This window comes from Nothoprocta perdicaria, unplaced genomic scaffold, assembly GCF_003342845.1.
Source record: "Nothoprocta perdicaria isolate Ctin4 unplaced genomic scaffold, notPer1 scaffold_14, whole genome shotgun sequence".
NCBI classification, from domain to species: domain Eukaryota; kingdom Metazoa; phylum Chordata; class Aves; order Tinamiformes; family Tinamidae; genus Nothoprocta; species Nothoprocta perdicaria.
This window is the reverse complement of record NW_020454538.1, coordinates 5,548,239-5,562,014: the sequence shown is the minus strand read 5'-3', so window position 1 is coordinate 5,562,014 and position 13,776 is coordinate 5,548,239. Positions and strand designations below refer to the sequence as shown.

General features: G+C 36.7%; 1 protein-coding gene across 11 annotated transcripts in view; it reads right to left on the bottom strand.

Annotated features, from left to right (window-relative positions):
* Window positions 1-13,776, bottom strand: part of ABLIM2 (actin binding LIM protein family member 2) — a 126,271-nt gene that overhangs the window by 37,247 nt on the left and 75,248 nt on the right. For 7 of the 11 annotated variants that reach the window (XM_026034078.1, XM_026034077.1, XM_026034080.1 and 4 more), the window contains exons 8-11: window positions 11,086-11,144; window positions 8,155-8,232; window positions 3,586-3,732; window positions 1,654-1,686 (exon numbers count right to left, since the gene is read on the bottom strand). In XM_026034078.1, the coding sequence (XP_025889863.1) occupies window positions 1,654-1,686; window positions 3,586-3,732; window positions 8,155-8,232; window positions 11,086-11,144 (317 nt within the window). The remainder of the gene's footprint in view (window positions 1-1,653; window positions 1,687-3,585; window positions 3,733-8,154; window positions 8,233-11,085; window positions 11,145-13,776) is intronic. The other 4 variants (XM_026034081.1, XM_026034083.1, XM_026034087.1 and 1 more) reach the window with 2 other exon arrangements.

The following is a 13,776-nucleotide window of genomic DNA, read 5'->3' as shown; positions in this document are numbered from 1 at the left end:
CATCCATTCATCCKAGGTTCTTCCTGCCTGCAGTTCCCACCAGGCTGCTCTGCAATTATCCTTGAATCTACAGAGATGTAAAATGTTCTTCTATCCCAGCTATCAGTTCCTTTCCTCTGGCTCATAAGTGCTTCGTCTCCTTCACCTCACCCCAAGCTCACTTAGCTATGTTAAAAAAAAATAGAAAACCAGTTTTGCATTGTGGTAAGTGGTATTATTACTTAAATATCAATTTCCAAGTAAATAATAATAAAAAAAAGTCCAAAAAAGGGAGTACAACCCATGTCTTCCTAGGCATGTAGCACCTTATAGGCATCCTGCCACCAACTCCTCCAAGCCCCGAGATATTTCCGTCCTTAAGTAGTCGCGTTATTTAGTAGCTCTTGCAAACCCCTGCAAAAAAGTAACTAACTCCTACAAAAAGAGTAGAGCAGTGTCTCCGCAAAGTCTTGCAAAGCTTTTAAAATACCATAAGAATGTCAGTTCAAAAGCATCATTTATAAAGTGTCCCACTGTATAATATACTGGAATTTTCTGCTAATAAAATCCATGCAACAAACTTGTTGACACAAATTTGCAGATGCCTGAGCACCTGATCAGACTCCTTAGAGAAAGGGAGCAAACATGGAAAAGCTGGATAACCTGGGAAAATTCATACGATGTGAATCACAGCTGGATCAAGCTCCATATCAACAACACTTCTGGAACTTAACACTATGATAGTTAGCTAACAAAGACTTTATTCAAAGGAAATTATTGTAATTCTGAAATATCAAGACTTTACACTGATAATTTCGAACCATACTTTTGTCTCTGTAAGGAATAGTCAACCAAGTTGAAGAAATCCACTCYTAAATATAGTATGCTTTTATTTTTAAGCTATCAAACAGATTACATTTCTATTGCTTAACTYTTCTTTTTGCTSAATGCTGACAGTGCCCACTGGTGAATTATAAGCCTTAATCGAAATTCACCATTTCTTGTTACACCTTATTCTCCACTGTTATTGCTTGTTTTTCATACATTTCTGCTAACATAAAATTGGGTAACAAACTCTCTCTAATGTTCAGTTGAGTTCACATCTGGAAAGATATGTCAAATTCTTTCACTGCTTCTAAAGTGATACTGTTGGAAACAGAATTGACTGKTTTTGACCATTTATGTCCATTGGAAGAAACAACCATAAAAATTTAGATAGGTACAGAAAGTTTATCTTTAAAAAGCTTAACTGCGTGTACAAACAGTGCAGATAGTTTAAACTATTTGTGAAATAAATAAGTAAATTAAAAGAGAAGAGAAAGCTTTGCCAAGCAACAAGGTCAGCTCATGCTGATAGCTCTAAATGTAAAACCAAATGATGCTTCTCCATGTAGTTTACTTAGGAGAGCCCAAAGAAGCAAACGCAGTACAACCTTCCCTTCAGGAAGGGGAAACATGGGTGGCAGTGGCAACAGATGCACACAGATGACAATCCCAAAGCAGAGCATGTTTTCAGCCTAAGTAACACAATTTAGAACAGAAATGGCAAGACCCCATGCACTGTCCAGGCTGGAGGCAAGGCGCTCATTGCAGACTCTGCTGCTTATCCCTGYGGCAGGGTTTAATGCATCACGAAATGGGTGAGAACGGGAGAAGACAGCAATTGGGGATTACCTCAGTAGGTGTTGGAGAGAGCAACTGAGGTGACTGCAAACAGCAACACACAAAGTCACAAATTAGTGGTTAAAATTCATGCATGATGTTACTTGTGAGAACAACTGCTCTTAAAATAGCAATATCCATGTATAACTCGATACCATTAAGAGCAACACCTGTCAATTAAGCTTGTAGTATTTTTCTTTTTCTTTGCTTTTCATACAAGATGATGAAGAACAAACTGTAAATCCCTTCATAAATAGCTTTTGCTGATCTTATTGCTGTGAAATCCTGTGGTCAGGCCTGTAGCACAGAAAGCAGCATTTGAACTACCAAAACTCACTCTTAAAGACAGTTGCCTTAAAGACACAAGCTCTAGCTGATTTAAGGCAGCTTAACCTTAAGTCCTTTAAATTTCCCCACACACTGGATTCAAACTTTGTGACTTAGGGTTGGATCTATTTTAAGAAAAGACAAAAATAACTGTATTATATATTTTTTAATTAAAACTATGTAATTTGACAACTTGCAGTGTTACTTGAGCATAAATCTACCACCAAAATTGCTGGAGTTACAGGCGCATCTGAGATGCTAAAATCTGGAAGAGAGTCTATATCAGTAACACAAAAATATAAAAATTTGGAGCTGCCTAAGAATGCACATCAGATTGAAAGTTAAAGCCCAGACCCCCTTCTTGGTGAAGCACCTAGGAACAGGTGACCGATTCCTACTTTACCACGCATTAAGATATTGCTGAGGTATTGCCAACATGCATGCCTATGTTTGCAGACCTGCTGGAGCCACCTTTGAACTGGTGGCACAAACCTGGGGGAAGAGCAGATGCGGCAAGAACCACATCTGCCATATCTGCTGATATTAGATAGGTTCAGGACTAGGCAGCCGCTAAGCAGAAGCTTTCAGTTTCATAAATCCAGAAATCTCTTTATGAATTTCATAAATTCATAAATTCAAGACCATTAATGTCCTTAACCAAATGCAATCCTGATTCTTTTGGTGTTCACTGTAACGGAGCTGCTTTGGTTCAGCATTGTGCAGAGGGGACTTGTGTGGCCCTTCATGTGAGAGCAGCTCAGTGGACCTGAGTGGAGCTCATTACGGATGAAATGCATGAGCTGTTGCTGGGGCTATTATTATATATTATTAAATATTATTATTCATAATATTTATTTCTACTCTCCATTTACATCTACATTGAACAAAGCAGACTTATCTAATATCTCTAATAGAACTGAGAGGTTTAGATTTGTAAAAAAATATGTCTTAAATCACAAAAGAAATTAGAAATTGAAACAAAAGATCAGGGAAGAAAGGCCCACTTGTACGACAGGAGTTATTCAAGCATGTTTCACATAAAACAGAATTAGTACTAAATAAGATTAAGTTAAATTAGATTTCATTAGGACAAACTGCATAACATCAGCTCTGCACATGAAAAGGGTGAAATGCAGGCATGACATGAGGATGAACTTTTAAAAAGGGACAGCTGAAAGAAATTTGTGCATACACAAGTGATACCCTTGTGGTTTTACCAAAATAACATAGTACACTTTAAAAAAGCATGAAAGATATTTGGCTTGGTTTCTGATTTTTGCATTATAATTAGCAATTGTTCCTGTTTTTTACCGCATGCATGTACAACTCCTCTCAGTGAAAAATATATTTTCACTACATGTCATCTATTTAAAAAGAAAAAAAAATCACAGAAAGCAATGCATCAATTCCCATGAGCTAAAAACTTATTTCTGAAAAGGCTAAAATGCCTTAAGAATGATTGAATGACATGACCCAAATAAGTGAATTTGTGAAAGATTTTTCTTTTAAATTATGCACATTTAAGAGTGTTCAGCAGCATGTTTAATGATCATAAAATTCCATTAAAAATGAAAAAAAAATCAAATTCACAGTAAAAAGATACCCATGATTCAGTACCTCCCCATAACTATGCCTGTCATCTGAAGAGTAACTGATATATGGAGAATAGGAGATCATATCTGGGCGGTCAATGTTATAGATGGCTTTATTTTTAGGAAGAGCAGCCAAATCCCTGTAGTCAAGAATTTCATCTCCAAGCTTTGCCTAAGAAAAGGAGGAAAGAAAGAAGTGAGGATAAGAAGGAATACGGTCAGGATGCAATCAGAAAAGGACAGATAAATGGTGTTAGGAAAATCAATCAACATATTAATAAACCACCTTTTTTATTTGTGAGAATTTAAATATCTTATGTTTACAACATATTCCAAAATTACTCTTATTTTTATATACTGGGGTTTTCTACTTTGTCACTCAGATTTAGCTAATAAAATTAACATGRTCTTATTGTAGTTCCCTTGGTTATATCCTTCTTACAGTTGGATGTACAGACAGATACATCGGGCAAATATTGCAGTCTTTCTCAGGCTAAATGTCCTTGATTTTAAAGTGTTTTTGGTGTTCAGGGCTCCCCTACCAGAGGTTGTAGTGAATAATCAGAAATGTATTTCCAATATATACCCTCTAGATACTGGAAAACATCATGCAGACCTTTAATCCTCTTTGTTCAGCTGAATCCCACAGCTTCATCTCCCTTTCTGACTATTTCTAAGTAGCCCTTAATTGTTGATCACAAAACCAGCAGAGGTTGGATTTGTACCATGATGCATTAGTTCAAGAAGATCAGATGCAGTTCAATCAGATGCAGTTTAAGTTCTCAATTCTTCCATGAGAGTCACACAGTCACCACAGGGAAGAAATCTCTCTCTCCTTGGTAGTTGTTTCCTCTCCGTTGTATTTGCTGCCCTTATTTCAAAAGACAAACTCTCCAGCTACACATTTTCACAGTTAGGATAATGATAACGTGCACTAAAACTATATCCAGCATTACAGCCTTGTAGATATCATGACAAGTTGTCAGGGGAGAAATGGGCAGCATAATTATCCTATTCCCTGTTCAGGCTTTGCAAAATAGTAAGTTTTTTCTTGGCAGCAAAACGGTAAATAGAGGGTAGCAAATCTCGTTATTCTCTGAGAATGTCAGTACTACCTGCTCTAAAACCATCATGTTCTCCATGTGCCAAAAAGAAAATAATCAGGAGTTAACCAATATTTGAGCAGTGATTATTATTTTTTTAAAACATAAGTGCAATAGACTTTCCAGGGAAGTGCTGGGATTTAGTGAGCTACAAAGTAGAACGTCTCATTTATCATTTTTCTAAAACAGTGCAAGAATTTGTGCAAAAGTATGGCCAGTTRGCAATATGTTAGCAATATGGAAAGGAGGAAGATGTTTCCTAATTATTGAGGTGGAGAAAAAAAAMAAACAAAACCCCATAATCATCACAAATTCTCATCTTAATATATACTAATGAAAAAAATGTGTTATAATCAAATAAATGATTTTAAGAGTTATCTATAAACACTGAACATCGATACACAAGTGTGAATTATAGTCATTTTAGTCCTTGTCTAAGGACCAACAYGGAGCAACATGGAATCCTCCAACTACAGACTTCAGCACTGTCAGTGACAAGAGTTACCGATCTCTATAACTCCTTTCATTTTAAACATCCAAACATGGGCAAAACCAGATTTTTTTTTAAAAAATCCTTCATTTATGAACACTTCACTTATAAATTTTTCATTTTATTTGTTCTACCTACTTTCAAATAGATGAATATTATTTAAATACAATTTGGTTACCATTTAAATACTATTGGAGAAGTCTCTGATTACAGTAGAGACATAAAATAATTTCTTCAATAAATTAGTGTTTTCAGGTCTGTTAAAATCATGCTCTAAGTTTAGAATATCTGTTTCATTTGGAATACGTAATGTTACAATTGTACAATTGCAAATATGATCCTGTACAACAGTATAATGTGATTTCTATTCCTAATATGAGAATGTACAGCTACATGACCTAAACTAATCCTTCCAGTTAGATACATCTCTGTAGAGAGCTTCTAATTCTAAAATTTGTGTAAAATTTGRCTAAGTATATATATGAAAAAAAAGCCTCTTATTTTAGTGTTATTTAATGGCATAATGTAGAAATTAGCTGTTTTTATTTTTTAAGTGGTATTTTGGGCCTCCGGGGAAATTCTGAACTGGAGTAAATTCCCAGTTGGATGCAATCTAGACAGAACTGAAGCTAATGAAAAGATGCCCTCAAAGTGCTTTGGCTTGAGCCCTCTTCCAGGGCAAGAAGCCACCAAAGTCTGATATCAGCTGAGGGAGAAAGAGAGTGCTATGTAATTTGGCTTTAGTATATTTATTATATTTGGCTTTAGTAATTGGACTGTATGAACCATGAGCATGTTCGGTCAAAACAGGCTTTCTTCAGCTTTGCCTAGCTGAGCACTAAAGCACAACCCAGAAAGCTGCCTCCCGTGAGGCCACCTTGTCGTTCCCAGCATTCGTACTGCTCTGGTTTGACACCTTTGAAAACACATGGGTTCATGGCTCCTGAGCCTCAGCTGTTTTCTCCACATGCTGTTTTCTCCAATAGGATCCTTTAAAGAGCTCTCCATGGTTAAGGTACAGACTTACTGCTGGTTTAAATAATCCAAATCCATGCTCCTGCTGAAGTGGCTGTCCTGTGGGCACCTTCCCTCTCTGCTGCTACATTAACATTAAGGTCAGGTAGACAACTGGATCTTTGTTTGGTCTCCATGGTTCTGACTGACCATACTCCTGTGTCCCTACCAGTACTAGCACTTAAGAGGAGCAAGGACATGGGGCTGGGAGGACACGCTGGCAGGACCTTCCTTTACGGTGACAGTATGAATTTAGATTTGGCTAAACCTATCATGAAAATGCACCTGAGCTGAATGTGGAACACGTCTGTTTGTCTAACACTTCTGTAATTAAAGACAGATGCAAAAGACAGCCAAAGAATTGTTTTCATGATACAGAAGTCCAATAATATATTTTTAATTCTCTTTACCTTTTCCTTCTTGAAAGCTGAAATGGGATTTAATCAATCTCACTACTTACTGACAATTATGTGGCCATAAAAGAGACAGATATAGCAAGAACCCACATGCCTCTGGGGAAATCTTTTTTTCCTAATTGACTCATATTTGCTAGAGAACTTTATTCTTTCACAGTCCCAGCTGCCTCTAAAGATGTATATTACAATAAGAAACATTAGACTGTGTGCTAACTTAATGATATCCTTTGAAAAAAAAGGAAAAAACAGAAAAAGAAAATGGAGTTTTGTCCTTCAGTGCAAAACAGCCTGTGAAGCATATTTAAAGAAGTAATCACAAACATCAAGAAAAACAATGCGATTAGTTAAATGCCACATAATTCTTAGAAGAATATTCTTACTTATAAAAACAATAGAATGACACATGGCTGGAGAAACAGAGACCATCTGGCCCCAGAAAATGCTTACATTATAAAAGTCTGTTAGCACAATGACTTGTCTTCATAATGACTGTGGCAATTACCCTTTTTTTTTTTTTTTTTTTTTTTTACTGGGCATATGTCTCTGCAACCCACCAGCATGGACTACTTCTGCTTGAAGGARTACCTAGAAATACTGATGAGCCTCTATTTAGGGGATAGTTCCTACAGCTTTAACTCAGGCTTACTGAGATAAAGTGTATATTGAATTTAAAAGAAATTCTATCTGAAGAAAGAAGACAAATCTGATTCCAAGGCATTGTTCTGCCTTTTTCAGTGTAGTAAATAAAAGACCTCAATCTCAGTTCAATAACCCCTCTGGCAGTCAGCTGCAGCTCCAGCAGTTTCTCTGCATATGGTATTACTGGTTGAGAATGACTTGCCTTCCTGAGGGAGGCTGGATAGGAAGAAGAGGACAGTCCTGGCAATACTGAGGTGCTCAAAGAGATGCTTGTATGGAGCATGCCATAGCTGTGGATAATTTGTACATATTCAAGTTATGATCTTACCCATTTTTACCCAATTTTAATTTACCCATTTTCATTTTCTATGGTACTCTGAGATGAACCTGTTATTGAAAAAATACTCATCATCAGTTTTTATCATATCTGTTCAGTTACTTGAAGTCTCTTTGAAGAGCTTTCCAGAACTAGCACTTGTTAGATCAGAGACAAGGGTCCTCTGAAGCTAGGGACTGAAGCTTGTCAGGGTCTGAATCCTGTAATCATACACATGAGTGCTTTCATAAGCAATCAAATGCAGGCTCAGGGGCTAGATTTAGACACAGAGTGTTCAAATGTAAGCCTGTAATCTACCTGTGGGCTACACTGTTTACTTAAATTTTTGTTTTTAGAAAGCATTGTAGTATTCTGCATTCTTTGGTATAAACTAGTTATAGTGGTAAGTTCTAAAGACAGACCATAAGTGCCAGTGTCCTATTATGTTAAATGCAGTATTCAAGCATTTAAAATGTGAGATTCCATTTTGGAGGAACCATCAACTACAATGCTTTGGAGATGAAAAATTTCCATATAACATGCTGAAATGTAGGAGGAAGAGTGAGTTGTTTTTATTGCCCATCTCAGAGAATGAATTTCACAGAGAAACACTTACATAGATCACACGGCTTGGGGAACCTGATGTACTTGAAGCAGGTACAGAAATGATACTCTCCGAGGAAGTCCTAGTTTCCTACAGCAGGAGGAGAGAAGCAAAACAGAAAAGATTGTAGGCAATAAAATAAAATTTGCATTTTGGTAATGAGAAAAAGATATTATGCATTACTTTCTTGATCCATCCCTGCAGAAAATAAAAAAGGGGGCTGGGTTAGTGGTGGGCCAAAAGACCAGCCTTTGGGATAAGCAGCAACAGTTTAAGCTAGATGAGCTCTGAATCTGGGCTCCCACGATGACTCGGTGGCAACACGTCTGCTCCCAGGTTATGCTGTCTTATGGCACTGTGTCACTCTCCAAAAAGCATGCAGAACATCCTTAATAAATCCTATAGATACCAAAGTAGTTTTTCCCTGACTCATCATATGAGTACTGGGTTAATTTTAAACTGCTTAGCTGGTTTTGCTTTGTTTTCAATCATTCTGGCATTCAGAGTTAGAGTAACAGAATTTTATTGCTTTTTTTTTTTTTGGTAGATTACTTTATGGTGAAAAATATCATTACTTTATGATAACAAAAAAGGTCTGCAAGACACAATGGTATCAACCATGTGTGAAAAGGCCTCACATTTGCAACTGAAGTTTAAAGAAATCTTGCAATTTTTTTTTATCCTCTCTTTAATTCAGATAGGCTAGCTCATCATAAAATATTCTTTTCCATCTATGRAAAAATCTACAGTCTACAATCCGAGGCTACAAGCAAGCACTTAGTTTGCTCTGCATTATAGTCACAGAAGTCATTTAGTGTCTTACTAAGTGCAGGCACCATGACTAACTGGGAGGCTACAATTCTTCAAATCCTTCAAAGCATTTTAGTGTTATTCAGCTGTCAGAACAAGGTAGCATCTTGCCTACTATGCCAGTAGTATATCGTAGTACTTACAGAGACAGTTATGTTAAATGTAATTGTTAAGTGCTTTCACTGTTGAAACCTTAGTTTAGAAATAGCATATAACGGCTGAAAGTAAAAAATTCTGTAAATCGGACAAAAAAAAAATTATTCTTCACCTCAGTATGGTACTGTGGAGCAGAAGGATCAAACTCAGTGATCACAAGAAGCCTTTCATCATCCTTCATTAACACAATCAGTCCTAAGGACTTCTGTGAGACCAAGATTCAATACAAGGTAACAGACCARTTTTCTTTGGCTTTTTCTTTTCCCCTGTCTCATCACAATTTCTTTTGTCCTTCCACTCTGGCTCCGAAGTTTTGATCTGTGCTGCCTTCTGCCTTTAGTGACTATTTCAGCCATGTGATCTGCATTTATCTATTTATGGAGAGATACACAACCTTTGACAGAATTTTCTGAAATAAAGGATTGATCAGCAAATTGCTCCATCAGCACATTCTATATCCAATTTTACTCGATATGTTGGCAAGTCTGCTRCTACCTTCTTGGAAGCAGCATCTTTCCTTCTTGTTCCTTTCACTAATGAAAGACCAGAAAAGGAAGAGCAGAAAACCCTCAAAAAAATTCCAAAAAGGGTTGAAAAAATGCTTCAAATTCCATTCTCTTTGTTCCTGCAGAGGCTTTCCTACTTTCCCGCTGCCTTTCTYTCTGCTTGGAGAGGGTCAGCCTCCCAGGTGCTTGGGAGAGACTTGTCCAAAATGAGCCAGATGCTCAACAACATCTTTCATGGACACATTCTGGGACATTGTGGAGACAAGGCAGTTAGTACAAACYCAGCAAACACTTCCCACTGTGTAAAAAAACAAACTACATTTGCAATAAATTACACGGGGTTTTAGCCTTGCAATTTCAGTTACACAGCCAGAATAATATCCTCAGGAAGCCTGAAAAGCTGCATAATATGATTAAACTGCATCAACTGCACTTATTAAGCTAAAGTATTTTGACAATCTTAAATATATTGTTCTTTTTTCATACCGAAACACCACTTATCTGATACTCTGAGCTTGCCACACCAAGCATCAGAACAATCACTTCCCGAGCACATGGGTACAAATATAGAGCCAACGTCCTCCAGGGTAAAGCCTGAGACAAGTTTGTTTTTCTTTTTTCCAACACTGTAATTTAGTTAAAGTTGCACTTGCTAACACACCAGATTTGTAAACACTCTTTTTATAGCTGCTGCCTTCTGTTCTGCCTTGTCCCGTGGGACTCGAGTACAACCCTTGCTAAATCAAACCAGAGCTTCTTCAAACAAAGATGCCACTTGGAGCATCAGAAAAGAGCAGAACTGAGAAGCCCCATGTTTGGCCTCTGCATTAAATGAGATAGTTGTATCTCAGCCCCACCACTTCAGAGAGGTTGTTTCCCCAGCTACAGATTAATTCTTCATTTCCTAGGGGATGCTTATTCATCCACTAACCTTGCAATTATTAAAGCTGCCAGAACTCCCTCTTCTCTCCTTGCACACAGACAGACACACAAATCATCCAACTTAAGGATGTACTTCAAGCCAGACATTAAATTAGGCTGGGGGTGGCTTGCCAGTGTTTTAAAAGCAAATAATAAGAAAGAAAGYCCAAGGAAAGACTTCAGCAGAAAAAAAACAAAGTGAAAATCTTCTGATCTTTTAAGAGAAGAGGTTAAAAAAAAAAAAAGAGAGAGAAGAGGTTGTGCACTGATCACATCATTATCTGACAGAAGTTAAAAATCAAGTTGTTTTTTATTCTCTGGTTTTTATTCTCTCATGGATTATAGACCAGGATTCTCCTTAAGTCATAGCTTTAATCACTAAGCAAAAAGCAGTACATGAAATTTTCCATTAACCTACTAGATTTTTGTCATTTTAAATTTAAAATACTGATAGTGAAACAATTTCAGACCCTTTCCCCTCTTCCCCACAAAAAGGGAGCGAGAATAAGACAAAGGAGAAAAAAAAGATAAAAAAATAAGGTATTTTTACCTTGTTTTTTTCTTCAGCCTTTGCAGCCTGTCTACAAACTGGATGCCAGATGGATGTACCTGCAAATTAAATTCAGAGCTCTGGTTAATTTAGTTCCCTAATAAGTGGCTTTTACAGGATGCAGCACACTGATTTCTCTGGAGTCAGGATTTCATGGACACTTTCCAAGTTAAAAAGAACCATTTCTCAGCATCAGTACGCCTGGTTCCACACATTTAAAAGGCACATCAGAAAGCTGCAATGACTTAAAAATGTGAAATAAACTTCAAAACCTACACCACTGGAGATGTCAGAAGGGACCTTTAGGAGTCCTTGACTCCAAGGCCCTGCTCAGGGCAGGTCCCACCRGAGCAGGCGACCTTGTCCTGTAGAGCTGTGAGCATTCCCAACCCGGGAAATCCGGCTTTCTGGTCAACCTGCTTTGGTGTTTCAGCATCCTCCTGGTAAAGTGTTTGCTTTTTTATTTTCCTTATATCTAGATAGAATTTCCCATGCTCTTATGTTCCATATTCTTGTAATGATTTGGTGGGTCATCTTAGCTAGCATCCTGTGATTCTGTGAATACACTCAGGTCATTTAATGCTTACAATCCAATATATTTTTCATCATTCACTGTAGCAATCTTGCACTTTCTACCTGCTTGACTAATACTAATTAAATATTTAAGAACTGCTTTATTTCAAGGAAAAATATACCCTAGAGATAACAGGACATATATACAGAATGAGACAAGTCTATGTTGCAAATATGTATGGAATATGTGTTTATGGTACAGCTAATTTGATTTTAACTCCAGAGTTAYGAGTAAATGTAAGTATTAGAAAGAAACTTAATAGTTTTGCTACTAGTCACAAAGAAAAAAAAAACCTTTAGAAGTTGAACAYAAATGTTCAATACACAGATGGAAGTGGAATGTGCACAACTATGAAAAATGAGTGAATAGCTATAAAAAATGAAGAATTATCTGTATGTTTTTAATAGTAAAAGAAACCTTTACATTTATCCCAGTTTGATCTGGGACATGAGCTCAAGCATTTCCCCACATAGCTGAACAATGTCAGTGCAAGGAAACCTCTGCATGACTCAATGGCAAGTTGAGAACTTGTGTGTTAGGGATATATAGTTTTCACTGGGTGGAGAACATTTATAGGAAGATTTATAGGAAATATTTTGTTTTCACAGCAGTTTGATCGCTTTCTCCACCGCTGGATTTCAGAAAGGAGATAAAAACAGAAGGTCTGTTTATGAGAAGACATTCTGTTCATCTGTTTATGAGAAGATCATTAGAYTGTATTTCACAAAAATAGGCCAGATGAACTGAAACTCAAGACAATCTGTAAATTCAAATTGGGCAAATTATGTCTGCTAAATTACTACTTTTTTAGCGGCCTAAACTAGCAAAAAATGGCTTAATGACACCTTTAAATTCCATCCTAGTTTATATTCACATGTTGAATGAGTTTGAGCTCATCCATTTCAGGAGTTTGAATGAACTGCCCCATGAGCTGATGCAAAGCTTCCCACTATTTTTAAACAGTATTTGATCATCTTTTTTTGAATGGCTACTTACTACTGACTTTCTGGTCATGCAGAATCATCTGGAAAACTTTTGCATATAGAAGAAAAAGGTGTCATTGCACCCATTTGCTGCCTGTTGCAAGATCACTGAAGAATTCTTTTCTATTCACAAACATGCAACATATAAAGGTATAATGCATTACTTTACTAACAAGCAGAAGAATAACAAGTTATAAAACCATGAAATTTGACAATTTTAAATATCTAAAATGTCTGATGAAGCAGTTCAAACACCGCACTGCTTTGGAGTTCATACTGGTTTCTGATGGAAAGTGCTCTTTGTGTAAAGACAAAAAATATATATGATGGTAAGTTGGTATAAATGTTTCCCTGTATCAGAAAGTAAAGAAAATATAAAAATTAATAGGATCTGAGCATACCTTATGACTCTTTGAACTAAAAATCAGCACAAAACCTAACAAATATCTATCATTATAGTTATTTGAACTTAAACAGAAAATTCATTGTAACTTGGTTGTGTAGGTTTAAGAATCTAAAAAAAAAAWTTTGCAGTACAATATCTTTTTTTAAAGCATTGATTTTTGGTGGTCTTTCAAGATTGCTAAACCACTTACAATTACATGAACCACAACATTTTTTCTGGCTCCTGAGAGAGAATGCATGARCAGAGGCAAGGATCATTATGTCTTTTAATGAGATAGYTCTTGTTGAAAACCAAAGTGACAATAAAATTTTAAAAATACAGTAAATTATAATAAGATCTTATTGGGACCAATTTAGGGTTTTAAAAAAAGGCCTACCTTTTCTGCTGTACTATTATTTTGCAGTACTAACTTTTTCAATATACTATTTAAAAAAATGTGGACAGTTGCAACTTCTGTAACACATATCTGGGCAAACAAGAAATAATTTCYCTCGTGCAAGCACATGGCTAAAGAAGATACAGACAGAAGACATTGTCTGGTCAGGACTTCAGCCTTCTGCCATCCTCTTTAGCATGTGAAGGTATGGAGATAGGATGGAGGAGAATTCAAATAAGGTGCCACAGAATTTCTCTGTAAGGTGCTACAGAATTTCTCTGGGCACCCCAATGGGAAATAGATCCAGCCTGTGTCTCAGATCCACAACAGCAGAGGTACATTTTCATCTAGA